This window comes from Pristis pectinata, chromosome 20 (assembly GCF_009764475.1).
Source record: "Pristis pectinata isolate sPriPec2 chromosome 20, sPriPec2.1.pri, whole genome shotgun sequence".
Classification (NCBI taxonomy): domain Eukaryota; kingdom Metazoa; phylum Chordata; class Chondrichthyes; order Rhinopristiformes; family Pristidae; genus Pristis; species Pristis pectinata.
Window position 1 is genome coordinate 17,516,167 of NC_067424.1, and position 18,887 is coordinate 17,535,053.

At 38.4% G+C, this 18,887-nt stretch overlaps 1 protein-coding gene across 1 annotated transcript in view; it reads left to right on the forward strand.

The window, feature by feature from the left end:
• The window catches only part of LOC127580812 (semaphorin-3D-like), a 77,262-nt gene that overhangs the window by 50,396 nt on the left and 7,979 nt on the right, over window positions 1-18,887 (forward strand). Inside the window, exons 8-15 of the mRNA XM_052034722.1 lie at window positions 7,881-7,995; window positions 9,056-9,122; window positions 9,538-9,682; window positions 10,751-10,973; window positions 11,055-11,143; window positions 13,872-13,913; window positions 15,892-16,049; window positions 18,268-18,332. Of these exons, the coding sequence (XP_051890682.1) occupies window positions 7,881-7,995; window positions 9,056-9,122; window positions 9,538-9,682; window positions 10,751-10,973; window positions 11,055-11,143; window positions 13,872-13,913; window positions 15,892-16,049; window positions 18,268-18,332 (904 nt within the window). The remainder of the gene's footprint in view (window positions 1-7,880; window positions 7,996-9,055; window positions 9,123-9,537; window positions 9,683-10,750; window positions 10,974-11,054; window positions 11,144-13,871; window positions 13,914-15,891; window positions 16,050-18,267; window positions 18,333-18,887) is intronic.

The window sequence follows — 18,887 nt, forward strand, 5'->3', positions numbered from 1 at the left end:
AGTTTAAGAATAACATTGGAATCAAAAGCCATTCTAAATGTCAATCACAAGAGCTTATCCTCCCTTTGCTGCCTCTTCCATAAGAAGTCCACTGCCCTTTAGAAACTCTATAACAATGGTAGTTCCGTGACTGATATATTGTTTCAGTAGTATGTCATGGACAAACAGATAGGCATATGGACAGATTTATGGACTAAACTTGGAACTGCACCAGAGGCGAGTAAAGGGTCGCTGGCATACCATGTAAGTTATTTGTGATGGTTTAAAGTGTTTCCACATGTCAGAGGAACCTTGCAGAGCCCTGATGAAAAAGGCAGAATCTTACCGTTGTTCAAATACTGTACTGCATAAAACAATTACTTTCTTGGAAAATAGTTTTGAACTGCAAAATATAATAAAAACTCAGTCTTATGTTTCTAATACCTAACCAATTCTGCCTGTCCTGGATAATTGTAGGACAAACTCTCCCAACATCAACATTTGTGGATTGAAGAGACAAAGAGAGTAGGTACAGTAAGGAGTTATTTTTGACACATGATCTCCTCTTTTGTTTGATCAGGTTTAATAACGTATCAGCACCATACCATATTAAGCTGCTTTAGTTCAGTCAGCTGCTGTGACAATGATTAAGCAAATAAATTGCCACCACAAATTATTAAAGTCTTGACTTTAACTATTACAGTTTTTCCACAAGAAGTATGCCTGCAATTTTAAAAATGAACTTGTGAGATCAGGTGTTAAATTTTAATTTAAGGACATTAAAAAATCTATTTTGGCATCACCCATGCTGACATTTATTCTTGCAGTTGATCTACTTTACACAAATAGTAAAAAAATATATTTAACTAACAACATCTCTTTCAGAACATCCTAAAGTACTTTTCTCAGAGTAATCGGTGTAGTAATTCAGGAAACTTTGCACCCATCTTACACTCAACAAGCTTCCACAAGCAATAATGTGATCATGCCTAAATAATCCACATTTTTATATGGTCCAGATGAAGGGTCTCAACCCAAAACATCGGCTATCCATTTCCCTCCATAGATGCTGCCTGACCCGCTGGGTTCCTCTGGTATCTTGTTTGTTGCTCCAGATTACAGCACCTGCAGTCTCTTGTGTCTCCTCGCTGCTTTTTTTATAATATTGAGGATACCTGGGATCACTGCCCTGCCTTTCTTCAAAGTAGAGCCATTGGACCTTTTGTATCCTCCGGTATGAGTAATCAGGGTGGACACAAGAGACTGTAGATGCTGAAATCTGGAGCCACAAGCAACCTGCTGGAGGAACTCAGCAGGTCAAGCAGCATCTTTGATGCAGTTCTTATCAGTCCTGATGCAGGGTTTTGACCTGAAACATCAACAATTCCTTTCCTCCCACAGATGCTGTTCGGCCGCTGAGTTCCTCCAGCAGATTGTTTGTTGTTCTTAAGTAATCAGGTCCTTCACTTAGCATCTCATTTGAAAGACAGTTGTTGACAAGTTCATCCTCAGTTGGCCAGCCTAACTGTGCTACAGTATATGCCATTCAAAGCTTTGTACTCCACCTCCAAGGTTCATTTTGTTGCAGTCAATGGAATGGATTTTGGAGGTAGAGTTCAATAACATGAGACAATTATTTGGCACTAATTGGAATGAATTTCTCGTCAAGTACCTCTGACATTACAGTAATCCCTCAGAAATGGCATGGCAGTGTCAACCTGCTTTTGTGCATACAAGTCTGTGGAGGGGAACTTGAAGCCAGAATCGTAGAGCTCAAAGGTAAGGTAAGATAAGATAAGATCTTTATTAGTCACATGTACATAGAAACACACAGTGAAATACATCTTTTGCGTAGTGATTTTTTGGGGGGGGGCAGCCCGCAAGTGTCACCATGCTTCCGGCACCAACATAGCATGCCCATAACTTCCTAAACTGTACGTCTTTGGAATGTGGGAGGAAACCGGAGCACCTGGAGGAAATCCACACAGACACGGGGAGAACGTACAAACTCCTTACAGGACAGTGGCCGGATTTGAACCCGGGTCGCTGGCGCTGTAAAGCATTATGCTAACCACTATGCTACCGTGCCTGGTATCAACTGAGCCAAATTCAAAAAAGGACTAAAGGGATTTAATTTCCTCCACTTTCTAGAAAATCAAATCTGTTCTCAATGAAAAGTAATTTTATTTTTATTTGCTCCAAATTTCTTACCATAATTTTCTCCTCCTGCATGATTCAGTGCTTTGGAAAGAGGACTTGGAACCAGAAAGTCATAAAATGAATGGAAATATTCAATGGTCTATGTTGCATTCCAGCTATTCAGTCCCTTGTGTGAACAGCTTTATAACTTACCTCTGTCCTTTTCATGCTCAGAGGTATAGATCGTGCATCGTTCTGAAGCAATGTGAATCATTGATGACATTTATATAACAAATGCTGATTATGGGAAATCAGTCAATAAATTTTCTATTATTATATCAAGATTAATTGTTGGCATTCGTATTATGCATTAGTAGCAAGAATACCTTTATGGTTTCTGTCAGCTCAAAATGGTGAATATCTAGATTACAGTAGTATTTTACATATATAGAATTACTTAAGGATATCTGGGTCAACTATCAACATTTGAAATTTCTTAGTTATGACGTGAGTTAGTAACTTGGCATTGTGTTTAGTAGCTCAGCTATGACAATACTTCATAAAAATATTCTGCATTTAGTAAGAATATTTACTTCTAGGTAACTGAGAAATTAGATCACTTACCCTGGTTATGACATCACCTGAACTCCTTTATCTGATTGCCTCAGTTTAGGAAAGTTTGTTCTAATGATATGAATCACTGAGGGATGGTCACACCCAGCCATTGTACTTGAGATTTTGTGGGATAATTATGGACATGTAACCTCATTAAGAGACAAAGAGAACTAAACCCTTCCCATCATCACAAAACAACCCCACCAACCCAAGATTAAAGTCCTTTCCAGCTGTTTTTCTCAGTGATAGTGTTGGCTTCCTGCCTGAATTAAAGCAGGAAGTTTGTAAAAAATGCTGATAGAATTTGTAAACAATTATCTAAGGAGTTGTAAAGCTCTTGTAAACCAAGAACTGATTTTACCCTTGGAACGTAATTCCCAATTGCACCCAGCAGACTGATTGAACATGACACATACTTCACGTGCTTGGAAACTGGTTAGCAACTGATTCCGATGCCAATTACTATTCCAGTTTACAAAGCCAGAAGCAACATGGGAAACTCCAAAACTGCAGAGAAACAAATGATAGCTGTCAAAATATTGATCGTCTGGATTTGGTTTGACCTCCTGCATACTGTCTAAAAGTACTTAGAGAGAAAGATCTAATCACTAGCCATAGTGGTTTCTTTTATTTTGTTCTCTACCTGCTTACCCAACTTTCCTGCTATATTATGAGGCCACTTGGCCTATGAGGTTCATGATGGCTCTCAGTAGAATAATCCATTCAGTTCCATTTCCCTGCTCTTTACATAAAGCCCTGTAAAGTGCCCACTCAACTCCCTTTGGAGGACCTGACTGACTTTGTTTTTACCGTCCTTGCATACAGTGAGTCCCAGATGATAACACTTGATGTGTCATCTTTTTTTCCTCAACAAACATTACTTCTTTCACCATTGAAAGGTATAGCATTTGTGTTCAGTGTCCTCAGACATTTCTAATGCACGACTGATTTATTAGAGCTAAAATGATTATACATTACTGTCTACTAATCTACCCATGTAATCTAACCTAAGTGAAAGAGCCCTGCATATCCTAATGGTTTTTGGCATATTGGAGCTATTACTGAGCCAGCAAGTTTCTGGAGAGGATAAGAATTGGGATAAGGAATGTTGGATGTGTTATTGTGTTCTGAAGCAATGGGACAAGCAGCCCTGGCAACATTCCTTTTGCTGGTGCCATCAGGGAAAGAGTCATAGCAAAAGACCCCTCAGCATTTTCTTCCATTTATAACATATCCAAAGTTCAAGCCATTTATCCACTTTTACTCAATATTTCTTAATTCTTGGATAAGCAATTCTTTATTCCTTCATCCAAGTTGATAATAAATATAATGAAAAGTTCCCAGATTAGATTTCTGGAGAACATTATTTTTCATATATTCTCAAGAAGACAATGTCATCTTTCAACCCACTGCCACAAAGTTATATTTAATATTGTGCACTATTAATTTCACTAATGTTCTCCTGTCTAAATCTTAGTAAAGGATCAGTTATGTGCAACATGCTGAGTTTTTAAATACTGGAGAACAGTTCATAATTCAATTAATGTCTATGTATTTATTATACCATTGGAGCAGATGTAAATTTGTCCAGAACTAATTACAGGAGACAATGCAGTTTTATCTGTAAATTTATGTCCAGATAAAAGCTCTTGACCTGAAACGCAGACTGTCCAGTTTCCTCCCATGCTGCCTGACCCATTGAGTTCCTCCACTAGCTGGTGTTTTGCTCTAGATTCCAGCATCTGCAGTTTCTAATGTCTCTAATGTATGTCTGTGGAATTACTAGTCAGCCTGTGATTTTACCTTTAGCATTTTTTCTTGACTTTGCTGGTTAACTAATGCCAAATGAGCTGAAGAAAGTGCAGCTTTGTTGGTGGTTCCTACTTCTGAGAAGGGCCAGAGAATAGTTCTGGCAGATTATTATCCAGCATAAAGGGCATCTTTTCAGCCTAATGCACTTCCAGCACCATTCATCATTTGGAATAGGTTTGACAGTGACCTTTTAATGGAGGAGGATCTCAGCTGTGAGAAAGGTCCTGAAGATTATTGTGCTTTATGCCACAGCAAGGAAGGCTTGAATTTAATGGCATAACTGAAACATTCTGGGTACTTTAAGATGAGTTTGCTGGGATTCAAAACCTCTCAAATAAAAGAAAGTTGTTGTAAAGATTTATAATGTAAATCACAGAGAAATAAAAACGTTGGACATGCCTCAGGACACAAAGCTATTTAATTCTTCCAGTTTGGGTTCCATTTGCCTGACAGTAGAACAAAATATTGTTGAGCAGTCTCCTCAATCTACTAACAGGATAATTTTCAGTCACAAGCTAATTTGAATCCATTGATTTATCTCAGATCATCATAGGGAAAAAAATTCATTTCTGTCATGAATTATGACACAGTTATTTCAAAAAAAAATCACCTTCTATTTAGGTTCACTTTCTATTTTGAGATACAAATCTTTTTCCAAACCTATTGACAATGTAACCAATTTACCAGCATCAAATAAATGCCTAAGAATTTGATTTGGAAAGCAGAATGTGATGAAGTGCACTCACCCTCTCCCAATTAACCCCCACCCAACTACCCCCACCCACCCCACACATCCCCACTGGTCCTAATCACATTGGTAATTGCAAACAGGATCTCTGTGGCTGCTTCAGGCCTTCCTTATGAAAATCGTTAGTGACTGGCTACAATATGTGCCACATATGGCTGTAACTATCCTCAGGCATTTGGCAACAAAACTAACGGTCCCCAACAAGGCCACTGAAGAGTCCCTCTTATAGGGAAGTCATCCTTTTTTTCAAGTTTGCCTCATTGTGGAACTTAGAGCAGCCCACTGCCAAGGATCAATCCCCCCCAACCACTCCAAACACCCTCCCCCCCAAAAAAAACACCAGTCCCAATTACTTCCTCTCTGACCTTGCTTACAACCTCAACTGTTGACCAAGCAGTAGAATTTTGCAAGGCCAGTGACTGGACACTCATCACAGCAGTTCACTAATGTTAAATAAAGAAAAACCCAGCAGACTGATTACCCATGAAACTGCCTCTGGCCTCAAAAAGTACTTAGGGAATGTCCACCATAATCTTGCCCTGATTCCAGCAATCCTCAATCCAATTTCTACACTGTTAAATGAAAGAGCAATAAAAAAGACATTCTGAATTAAACTAAAAACATTGAATGAAATTAATCAACTTCCAGCAAAATACTTGTGGATGGAGTTGTTATCAAAACAATGATCCTGGCAGGGAGAAACCATTTAAGTAGTCCAGAATTGAATGAATTAATTCAATATGAATGCTCAGTAAAGAGATAAAAGTAGTGCATTCAAGACTGCAATTTGTGACCATCAAATTTATGGATATGGAGTACGTGCACGGTTGAGAAACAGAGTCTGAGGCAGGCAACTATACAGTTAATCAGACTTGCTGTCAGTCTTATAGTAACGTAGGAAGAGTCTGAGAGTGTGCCTGTGAGACAAGTGTGATACACTAAAGAGGTGCAGCAAAAATTGAAAAATTGGAGTCCCTTAATACTACAGAGAAATACAAATTAGATTGAGGCTTAAACACTGGCATGTGATAAATTCAGCATTAATGACAGAAAATGAAATCAAGCAGAGCTCAAAGTACCTAAGGCAGTGTCTAATGGAAATTTGAGAGCGACCAGGCAGGTAAATCATATTTGCTAAACACATGAAATGTGAAATTAATTTAGGTATAACTGAAAACAAAAAACTGTAGATGATGGAAATCTGAAATAAAACAGGAACTCTGGAAGGGAAAGAAGAGAAAAGAGTGGAGTAAACAAAGCACAGTGGTGATGCTGGTTGAGGAAGAGGTGAAGACTTTTTAATTGCAGATGATCTCTCTGGAGAAGATGTAAATAGAAAGAGCTGAATGAGAATGGAGAAGTGAGGGTAAAAAGCAATGCTGGAACTGTGAACTGCATTTAAAACATGAAATACTAAATTAAAGGAGCTTCTTGCTGCCGTTATAATGCCACATCAATAATGTTATCTGAACATTATGTGTAGCTGCTATTAATGTTTAATGGAGTACTTAATGAAAACATCAATGAGCTAATGAGTTGAATGAGTTAGAAGTGGAGCATTAGAGTCAGGATACTCTACTGTTGAGCAAACGGTCAATCTACTCTGAAAATAGAACCTATTGAAAGAGTGGTGGAAAAAGAACCTGCAGCAATTCTCCCAATAAAAGCATGGTACCTCATCCAGAAAATGCAGTGAGTGAAGGATAATTAGATATGAACGATGTGATTGAATTCTATTTCAGCCACTTGTAGCACTGTGGTTACCAAGCCTGATTTACCATAGAATTGCTCAATCACTTCCACTTTGCCTGATGTCAACTCAAATTAACAAACATGAAAATAGCCTAGTTATCCAGCCACTTATGTGTAGTTGAAGACATGCTGCCCTTAACATTGGCAGTATGTGTGAGAATCCTTTACTTCCAGGTTTCTGACCAAAAATCTTTCCCCTTTCCAACCCATTATCTCCACATACCACCTTTGTCCCAGTTTTCTACTGGTCCCGCATCAACACCACCAGCTCTTGTCTCTGACTGACTATCTTACTCAGAGCAACAAACTCAGCAGGTCAGGCAGCACCTGTGCAGTATTAGGCAACATCTCCACCCCTTCCCCTTACGTCTTTATACTGGCTATCTCCCCTCTATTTTTCAGTCTAGGTGAAGGGTCTCGACCTGAAACATTGATAAGACAAGATAAGATAAGATAAGATATCTTTATTAGTCACACGTGCACCGAAACACATAATGAAATGCATCTTTTGCGTAGAGTGTTCTGGGGGCAGCCCGCAAGTGTCACCATGCTTCCGGCACCAACATAGCATGCCCACAACTTCCTAATTGTCCATTTCCCTCTACAGATGCTGCCTGACCCACTGAGTTCCTCCAGCTTCTTGCTTGTTGCTCCAGGTTCCAGCATCTGTAGTCTCTTGTGTCTCCATCTTACTCAGAGATCATTGATATTACTTTTATAGGGACATACTTTTGCATGGGTTTGGTGTAAATTATAGTTGTCATTGAATTATCCCTCCTTTCAGATAATGTGATATAATTGTTCTTCCTAAATAACACAAGCTAAATCTTTGCAGAAAGATATTGGAGGTCAGCGGAGTTTGATCAACAAGTGGACTACCTTTCTGAAAGCTCGTCTGATTTGTTCAGTCCCAGGGCCTGATGGTTATCAGACTTACTTTGATGAACTGCGTAAGTAATGCCCATTTTCTATTCAGAGCCATGAAAACAAAAGGTACAGTTAACATTAAAAATGTTGTGTCTCCTGAAATCCAATTGTGGACACAATTTCATATCAGAATAATAACATCATAAGGCATGGAATTAATTTGATTTTGGCAAATACACATTTAGCCAAATTGAACAGTTCATCCTGCCTTATTGTTATATTTCTGTGAGTCCAAAACTATTTTACACAAACATTTATTCCATTTGAATGGAAAGGCTTAAGTATTTAAAGTATGGTGTTAACTCTGCTTTTACTATTGAATTGGAAATGAAGGTTATTATAGGTGCCCTAGTCTATAGAAATAATACTACCACATCAGGGCAGTTTAATGGTGATTGAGATGTGCAGTATTTTTTTTAAATTTTATTTACAGCATGGTAACAGGCCCTTCCGGCCCAGCGAGTCCGCGCCACCCATTTTTAAACCCAATTAACCTACCCCCGTATGTCTTTGCGATGTGGGAGGGAACCGGAGCACCCGGAGGAAACCCACACAGACACGGGAGAAGACACAAACTCCTTACAGACAGCAACGGGAATCGAACCCCGATCGCTGGCCCTGTAATAACGTTGCGCTAACCGCTACGCTACCGTGCCACCCTTATAGTGGTACAAAATGATAAGATCAGATATGTTGCCACATTCGTTAACTTACCGTGTATTGAAAATCGTTCATATGACAATGGGGAGCTGGTGAGTAGAGGTGAGTAACCTGATTGCTAGAACGGGGAGCTTCATCAGAAGATTGTAGTCACAATGTTATATCATCCAGTAACTGTTATGTCGTAATGCTGGGAGATAGCAGTCTCACTTCTTTCACTGGGATATTGTGTGTCAGAACTGAAAGAAAAAAAGTCTGGAGAGAAAATAAAGAAATGTCTAAGGGATAAAATTATTCTTTCAGTGTATCATTATCCTGAAATTTATGATTTAGCCTTGCTTTGCTTAGTTTAACAAAAATGTATTATGATTGATGCTTTGGACAAAATTTCTTACTTTGTGTTAATGTTCTTCCTTTTCAAAGAGGATGTTTTTCTGTTCAACACCAATGCCAAATTACCTGTGTTTTATGGGGTCTTCACATCTTCAAGGTAAATGCAAATATTTATCTTAATAAATAATCATTTTGGTCATTACTATACAGGATTGATATAATTTGGTCTACCCACAGAAAATTACAAAATATAACATAAATACTGAATTTAAAAACTAGGATTTTATTTCTTAAAAATTCATTTTTTGTAGTTTCTATGCATCATTTATCTGTCATTTTACTTTTCTACTGAAAAATTCTGGCAGAACATTTATGTAGATATATATCTGAATACTGTATTCCTCCCAAGCAGCTACAAGCACCTGCCTTATGTTCCACTCTCTCTTTCACAGTAGCAAGACACTAAACCTGAACAGTTGAGATAAAGTGACAACCATCATATTCTCTTTGAAATCTTAGATAAGTTTGGAGGTAGTAATTGAGAGTTTGTTTCAAGAATTTTTTTCTCTCAGTTCTGTTTTCAGCGGCTCAGCTGTTTGTGCATATAGCCTAGCTGACATTCGTGCTGCATTTAATGGACCTTTCACACATAAAGACAGTCCTGACCACCACTGGGTGGAATACCAGGGGAAGATTCCTTATCCAAGACCTGGGACAGTAAGTACAGTAATCCATTAACCATTAAAGCAGGAGGATGGATAGTACAGTGGTTTTGTTCCAAAAGCAAAAAAATACAAACACTTTAAATCTGATATCAAAGTAGGAAATGCTTGAAATACTCAGCAGGTCAGGCAGCATTTCTGGAAAGAGAAACAACATTAATATTTCCAGTCAATGACCTATCATGAGTACCTTTCAATGGTTCACTGTCTGAACCTGTAGATGGCCACCTTGGCCAGACCCAGGACCAGTCCCATTAAGAGGTCCCTTGATCGTCCCATCCTTTGCATTGGGTGTCCAAAGATCAAGAATGTGGGACTAAAGTCCAGCCGTAAATTGATGAGCAGCCCCTTCAGTTATAGAAGAAGGCTATAACCTCTCACTTGAAAAATGTCTTTTGAAGAAGCATGTAGTTTCCCTATATTTTAAAAAAATTCATATATACTGTAAATACAATTAGTACACATCTTCCTCTGTATTCATTGTACCATCAATTCAATGCATTCTCTTAAAATGCATCAATGCCACTCATGGTTCCTCCCTGAATGATGCACCCATGCAGTGTTTGGACTCAGCCCCTCAATGTCCAGTGGCAGCAGAACCCTCGACTGTGGTCCTACCCCAGAAAACCTTTGCAGAAGGTTGGCACGGTTGGCATGGACCCATTGGGCCGAAGGGCCTGTTTCTGTGCTATATGAGTATGACTCTGTGACAGAGGCTGGTCTGAGTTCAGTGCATCCCTGAGCACATATAAGAGTATGTGCCAATTGGTAGCAATCACTTGCGGATGTTGTACACTGGAAAACCAAGTTTTGGGAAGAAGCATGTAACATAAAGTCTTCTGGGCTGATGGAATTGTGAACAAATGCCAGGCATGCTAGGATGTCTGGCATCTGTTCACTATGAATACTCAGTGTAATGCATAGCTAAATTTAGTAAATACAACTGAAATAATAATCTCTCCATTACAGAAAGATAACCCATGTTCTCAGTAAATGTAGTGGAATTTAAATATGTTACAAGAAAAAAAAACTGTATAAAATATTCCTGCTTGCTTTTTTTTAGTGTCCCAGTAAAACATTTGACTCCACAATTGAGTCTACCAAGGATTTTTCAGATGATGTCATCAGCTTCATTAAGAATCACCCAATGATGTACAAGGCTGTATATCCAATAAACAAGAGACCCGTTTTCATTCAAGTAAACACTGGTTACAAAATTACACAGCTTGTGGTTGACCGTGTTAATGCAAAGGATGGACAGTATGCAGTCCTATTTTTGGGCACAGGTACACACGATCTTCATTTCAAATGAAAATCATTCAAAATATATCCAATAGACATAACACACACTCTTCATGTGTTTCCAGATGTTGGATCAGTAATAAAGGCATTGAGTATTACCAAGGATAACTTGAATGCAGAAGAAATTGTATTGGAAGAATTGCAAGTGTTTGAGGTACAGAATATTATGTTCTATAATTTGATTAGGAGCTGAAAAGATTTTTATCTGCTTGAAATTGAGCTAGCTGGTGAGACTTTCCCTCCTCAGGTGTTGTAACCTAATGGCACATCTAAGTAACTTGATATTTACACTATATTGTTAATATTTCTGGTAACCATATTAATTATGGAGCATTAATGAACCATCTTTCTTTCTTCTTTTAAGGCCAACTGAACTCATACTAAATAATGTTGATCCAATGAATATTCTATTTTTATTATTAAAAAAGAAACACATTTCCAAACAATTTGTTCTCTGGTTGCCTTGTAGACCCATGAAACATTCACTACTGCAATGCATGTTGAAAAATTATGGACAATTAGGGCATAGTTGCAAGATAGGAGGTCCACCATTTATGACCAAAATAAAAAAAATCTTTTATTCAGAGCATTGTATACCTTAGGAATTCTCCATTCTAAGACAGAGAACTATGGATACCTCAGTATCCATAGAGGACTATGGATACTCAGTTGTTGACTACATTAAAATCTGGAATTGTTTGATTTTTTTAGTTACCGGTAGAATTTTGGGAAAGTGGCATTAGGACAGAAATTGAACTGGAGATGCAAGATCAGTCACAATTTTAATCAATGGTGGAGCGGGATTGAGGGCTTCTCTGGGTGACTCCTGCTTCTCCATCTTTCTGTCCTTATCCTGCCCTTGGCTCCTTGTCATTTAAAAATGGAAGTTTGCCAATAATTTGCTTTAAAATTACTTTATTCAACACAATTATAAAAGTACTGTATGATTTCCAAATCAGATCACTGGATCTGGAAATTTAAATTATAGGAACCTGGAACTTACATAAGATTTTAGACCTTTGAAGCTACATAAGATAAAATAAATGTACAACAATTGAAGAGGTGACAGCTGCTGCTGAGTTATTCATCATTAAGAAAATCAAAGCCTTGCTTTAAATCAAATTAACATCTTTTAGCAGCATCAATTAGATGATGATATATGTTCTTCCAGCTTTGTCTGTAGCAGATGAAATCTAAATTGCTTGACCAAGGAAAAATTAATGATAAGTAAATCAGTCACAAAGTATTATCTTGCAGTGACTCTCCTTGCATCAAGTTGATAAGTTGTTAATCCATCCAGTCTGAGGTAATGAATTTTGGGAAGTCAAATAAGGGTAGGACATATATCAGTAGATGGTAGGACACTAAGGAATGTTAATGAACAGAGGGACCCTTGGGTTCAAGTCCATAGTTCCCTGAAAGTGGCAACACAAGTTGATAAGTTGGTGAAGAAGCCATATGGCATGCTTGCCTTCACAGTTCAGTGCATGGAATATAAAAGTTGGTGTGTTATGTTGCAACTTTACAAAACACTGGTTAGGCCGCACCAAGAGTATTGTGTGTACTTCTGGTCACCACACTATTGGGAAGAATGTGATTGCGCTGGAGAGATTTCAGAGGAGATTCACAAGGATACTGCCTGGATTGGAGAACTTTAGTTATGAGCAGAGATTGGATAGACTGGACTTGTTTTCCCTGGAGCGAAGGAGGCTGAGGGGTGATCTGATAGTGGTATACGTATAAAATTATGTGAGGCATAAATAGAGTAGATGGTCAGAATCTTTTTCCCTTGGAAAGGGTATCAAAAACAAGGGGGGGATAGGTTTAAGGTGAGAGGAGAGAATTTTAAAGGGGATCTGAGGGGAAAGTTTTTTGCACAGAGAGTGGTTGATGACTGAAATGCACTGCCAGAGGAGGTAGTAGAATCATATATATATCTCTATGCTTATGATGCATTTAGGCAAGAACTTGAATAGGTTTGCAAAGAAGAATATAGATCTAATGGCAGTAAATTGGATTAGTTAGATGGCCAAAAAGTTAGCATGGATGTGGTCAGTCAAAGAACCATCCTTTGCTACGTGACAATGACTCTATGACTCCATGACTCTAGTAGGTAGGGTTTTGCCAACAAGTTAGAGAACATTGTTCAGTTCTGGAATTTCATGACAAATGTTTACCTAAAGTCTAAAAGATGGACAATTCATTAACAAAATACTGTAGGTGCTGAATATCTGAAATAAAATTGGAAAATACTAAAAATGCTCACCAGGTCAGGCAGCATCATTGGAGAGAGAAATAGGGTTAACTTTTTGGGTTGATGACCTTTCATCAGAACTGGGAAAAGTTAGCACTAAAATGTTAAATGTGGTAGAGAATATGGATGTTGGGAGCAGTGAGGTGTGGAGAGAATGTCTTTGTCTTTGATAGGGTGCAGATGAGGTCAGAGATTGGATAACACAAGTGGTGGGAGTTCCAGATGAAGGAAGATGGTGAAAGGAAGTGAACAATTCATATCTGTCAGAAGCAAAGTTTGAAAATTGACTGAGTGACCATTTAAGTATGCACCCTTAAGAATACAAACAATCAATAAAGAACAGATCATCACCTAGTATGCACCCGTAAGAATACAAACAATCAATGAAGAACAGATCATCACCTCATTTTCTACAGTATGTTTGATGGCAATCTACAATAATATTTTTAATCTTGTTGACAAGTTGGTAACTAAACATTTAACAGTAATCACAGTAACCATTAAACAAGAAAGCAATCATTGAATGAATTAACACCAAATTTGTTGCTTTATTTCGTGTTTGTGCAATTCTGTTCTTTTTTGATGAGTTATTAACATGTCATAACTTGCAATGTTTATATTTTACTAGGAATCAACTCCAATATTAACAATGGAACTTTCTTCAAAGCAGGTAAGTAATCCAAATATAACTCAACATAACTCAGCTGCCCAATGGAACTAAATTGTGTGTGTGCGTGCGCAAAATGTACTATTCCAGTTGTCCCTCCAGCTCACTGGAAATGAATGTTTCCAATTGTGTTTTGCAAGCTATGTAAAAACTGCGCTTTTATGTGGACTAAATTCACAGATCTGTAAGTTTCAAATGCAGCCACAGGAGTAATTTGAAGTGATCATTATTATTCCCTTCCAGTAACTGGCTCATGACTGCCATTTGCCAATGGCTGGGGGAAAGACTTTCTTAACAGATAAGGTTAGGAAGAGAGACCTAGAGAGGGAGAAATGAAGAGGCAATATAGCTAAGTTGGTGATACATCATTTTCATAAAATATCTGGACAGACAAATAGGGTACTCCTAGAGACATGTAAACTAAGAATTTTCTAAGCGGTGAGGTGTGGAGAGAACAAAAGGGAATATCCTTGGTAGGGTAGATACCAGGAGAGATTGGATGACACAAATGGTGGGAACGCCTGCTGAAGGAGGATAGTGTGTGTTTGTCATTAATCTATATTTGGAGACTGTGAGTCCAGAAATTTGGATCCGAAGCATTGATGTTTCCAGTCCAACACATCTGACAATTATTTAAGATTAATATTAAGATTAAGATATCTTTATTAGTCACATGTACATCGAAACACACAGTAAAATGCATCTTTTGTGTCAAGTCTTCTGGGGGCAGCCCGCAAGTGTTTCCACGCTTCCGATGCCAACATAGTGTGCCCACAACTTCCTAACCCGTACGTCTTTGGAATGTGGGAGGAAACCGGAACACCCGGAAGAAACCCACGCAGACGCAGGGAGAACGTACAGACTCCTTACAGACAGCAGCCAGAGTTGAACCCGGGTGGCTGGTGCTGTGAAGTGTTACATTAACTGCTACACAGAGTTGGACACAATTGCACCCATTTCTGGGCTGAATTACACTGCTTTTGACTGGACACTTCTAGTTGTGATTCAACACATGCCTATTGTGACTTCCACATCAGTTTCTCCCTTTGGTCCCAGTTATCTCTCAGCTTTCAAATGGAAAATAGTCAAGATTTCTACTCTAGATTACTCTCTGGTGACCCCTGGTGGCAGCCTCTTGTGAAAATTGTAGCTGGTTTCTGGTGAATAGAACTGCTGAATTTATAGAGAAAGAACAATCATTTAAACATGCTTTATGCCTTATTTGTGGAATTGTAACACAATGTGAGTCACCAGCTTTCAAAAAATAAGAATGAGGAGGAATAAATAACAAAGAGAAATCTGGATTATAAATCTTGTAGAGAGAGACAATTACCATTTCGGACAAATTCATTTAGCTCAAATTTAAATAAAATTTAAATTTTATTTACAGCGTGGTAACAGGCCCTTCCGGCCCATTGAGTCCGCACCGCCCATTTTAAACCCAAATTAACCTACCCGTACGTCTTTGCAATGTGGGAGGAAACCGGAGCACCCAGAGGAAACCCACGCAGACGCGGGAGAACGTACAAACTCCTTACAGACAGCGACGGGGATCGAACCCCGATCTCTGGCACTCTAATAGCGTCGCGCTAACCGCTATGCTACCATGCCACCTGAAATTAAATTCTGAAATAACTGCTTTAGTAATATATCCTGTCTAAAGGAAGGCAGCGTCATTTCATCTGCCGGCAGTAAATAATTGGTAGAGTGTAAAATAATGAATATGACATGGTAATGCTGCCAAAATGCCATCATGATGCCAAAGAGACAAGATGCAATGAAAATGTGCTGAACTTTATTAAACAATTTAAATGGTGATGTGAACCATTCATACAAAGCATGGGATGATTAAAGGACTTAAAAGTTAAGGAGTTATTTCTCTGCATATATCTGAAGATTATTTATTTTTCCATGGCATGCCTTGAATGGCTATGCCTTTTCAATAGAGCCTATACTTAAGCAGTTTCTGTGTCACTTACAGAAGCAGATTTATATTGGATCGAAGGATGGTGTAGTACAGCTTTCGCTACATAGGTGTGGTGCATATGGTGCAACTTGCTCTGAGTGTTGCCTTGCCAGAGATCCCTACTGTGCATGGAATGGAACCTTGTGTTGCAGATATGTGCCAGCACTGAAAAGGTAAGGGGTAAATCAAAGTCAGCTTTAAACTGTGAATTTTCTTTGTAGTTTTCCAGATGCATTTTTCTGCATTTTATTTCAAATAATTGAGGAAGTTTTATTCTCTAAATTATTAATACTGATTGTGATAAAGTAGAATGGGAAGCAGTCAGCTTGCAAAGTAAGGAAGAAGATTTATTATGCTTTGTACAGCAACATCCTAAATGCATTCCATTTGCTCGGCATTTCCAGACAAATTATAAATCCATTCCTTTTGAATGTTGAAAATTTGACACAGACACGGACCAGGGGAAACATGTGTGTAGTATAATGTTCAATCATGACCAAGAATGTTTTCCATTCTCATTCCCCTTCCCCCACCCCCCCCCCCCCCCCCCCACCTCTGAGCCAGTCCACTTGAGGCAAAAAGAAAGGGCACAAATGTTGGAAATCTAAAGTGCAAATAAATGATGATGGGAAAATTGGTCAGGTCATCAAGGAGAACCATCATTGTCTTCTCTTCACATCCCACTTTTCAGGTGATGTTGGGCTTATTTGATGATTTCTGTTATTTTGGTGAGTCAGCTGAGGTTTCTCTGGCTGATGCAAGCCAATTCCAAGTAACAGTGAGCTTTGACCCTGACATCTGAAGTTCCTTGGTGTGACGTTCATCCAGCAAATGAAAATGGTCATAGAGACACACAGCATGGAAACAGACCATTCACTCCACCAAATCCTGTTGACCATCTTTCACTCATTTAGACTAAGATAAAAGAGATTCTGCAGATGCTGGAATCTGGTGCAACGTACACAAAATACTAGAGGAACTCAGCAGGTCAGGCAGCACCTATGAAGAGAAATAAATAGTTGACGTTTCGGATCAAGACTCTTCTTCATTTAGACTAATCCTTCACTAATCCCATTTTATTTTCCCCATATTCCCATCAATTTTCCAGAGACTCTACCACTCACCTACACATTAGGGGTAATTTACAGCGACCAATTCACCTACCAAAATGGAGCAGAGAAAATGGGCATAGCATTTCCCTTGTTGTGACCTTACTACAAGCACACCCCATCACTGTCAAGTGTAAGTATGAAAGATGATCAACAGGATTTGGTGGAGTGAATGGTCTGTTTCCATGCTGTGTGTCTCTATGACTATTTTCATTTGCTGGATCAACAGCACACCAAGGAACTTCAGATGTCAGGGTCAAAGCTCACTGTAACTTGAATTGTAGTAGCCCAGCAACTGAAACCTGCCCTCTCACCCCTATCCCTACAAGTTGTTTAATTTTTGCCTTTCTGATGCTCCGGTAAATCACTGATTCTGTAAAGGTAGTGATACCTAGCCTAGATAATTTGCCACAAGCAAGTGAAAAAGGTGTTACAGAGGGATGCCATCAGCTGAGAATCACTTCCATTATTGTTTTTACCTGTACTACATCGATGCACTCTGTACTAACTCAATGTAACTGCACTGTGTAATGAATTGACCTGTATGATCGGTATGCAAGACAAGTTTTTCACTGTACCTCAGTACAAGTGACAATAATAAACCAATACTAATACCAATCAATAATATCTCTGAAATTTAAAATACTTTAAAGCTACTTTAATGCATATTGAGAAGGAGGAAGACGTAGAAGAGAACAGGCTGGAAGACAGAAAGGGTGTGTTACCATACATAGCCGTATCACAGTGTCTGCAAACTATTAGGATATTTTTTTCAAAATTCATTCAATGATGTCAGCATTGCCCATCCTTAACTACTGCTGAAATGTGTGTTTACCGGGTCATTTAAGAGGCTAATGATAGGTTAATCACATCGTTCGATGACAGCAGGTTTCCTTCCATGAAGAACGTTAGTCAACAACAATTCAGCAGTTTCACAGTCACCATTTGCCAATAATTTTTAATCAATTTGTATTTAAATATTCCAGCTGCTGTGCTGAGATCAATAATCCTGTCCCCAGATCAGTTATTCTGACCTTTGGAGTGTCAAGCATCTTTTGGTTTCTAGAAATATTCACCCACTTGGAGTTGTACATAGGCTTACGTTTTACAGCAAGGCTCATGTTTAAAGATTAGGTAATACATGGACAGTCATCAACTACCCGATATCCAAAACAAAATAAGACACCTACTTGCATTAGTACAATAGTAATGTCTTGACTTTTCTGATATGAAGGTTTTCTGTTATTTAAAGTGAATAATTAATGCATTGTTTTTCTATTAGACAAACTAGACGTCAAGATATAAAGACTGGAGACCCAATAATTCAGTGTTGGGATCAAGAGGACTGTGAGTGGATCAAGCTAGATTCAGCAATTACTGAATTACACTTGTGTGTTTATAAGTGATGGTAATACTTTGGTTGCTTTTGATGATTATGATCATCTTATAGCATACAGGACATTTTGTCACCTAAAGATGAATATAGAAGGAGGAAAAAAATACAGAAACATCTGGCATGTATGCAGCATGCTGAAAGAGCAAAAATGATCCCCTTGCTCTATTGGTCAACTTATCTATTCAATACATTCTATTTTAGTTCAATTTTTCCCTTTTTCATAAGTCAATGGAGATAATCCTGGCTTTTTATAGGAATTAAGGTGTTTTATTCTCATTCTTTTTGATTATCTTTATCATTTTACACGATCATGGTAGGAGTTGCAAGAAATAAATGATACAATGCAGTTACTTGACAGGGAACTTCATTCCATTCAGAACCATAAGCCCAGTTTGACCAACTGTGATTTTACTGGTGCACATCGGGCTTTGGTATGGAATCATTTAAAACATCCCTTGTAAAAACCAATAGTTTGTAACATCAGAGCTTAAGTAGATTTTATGACA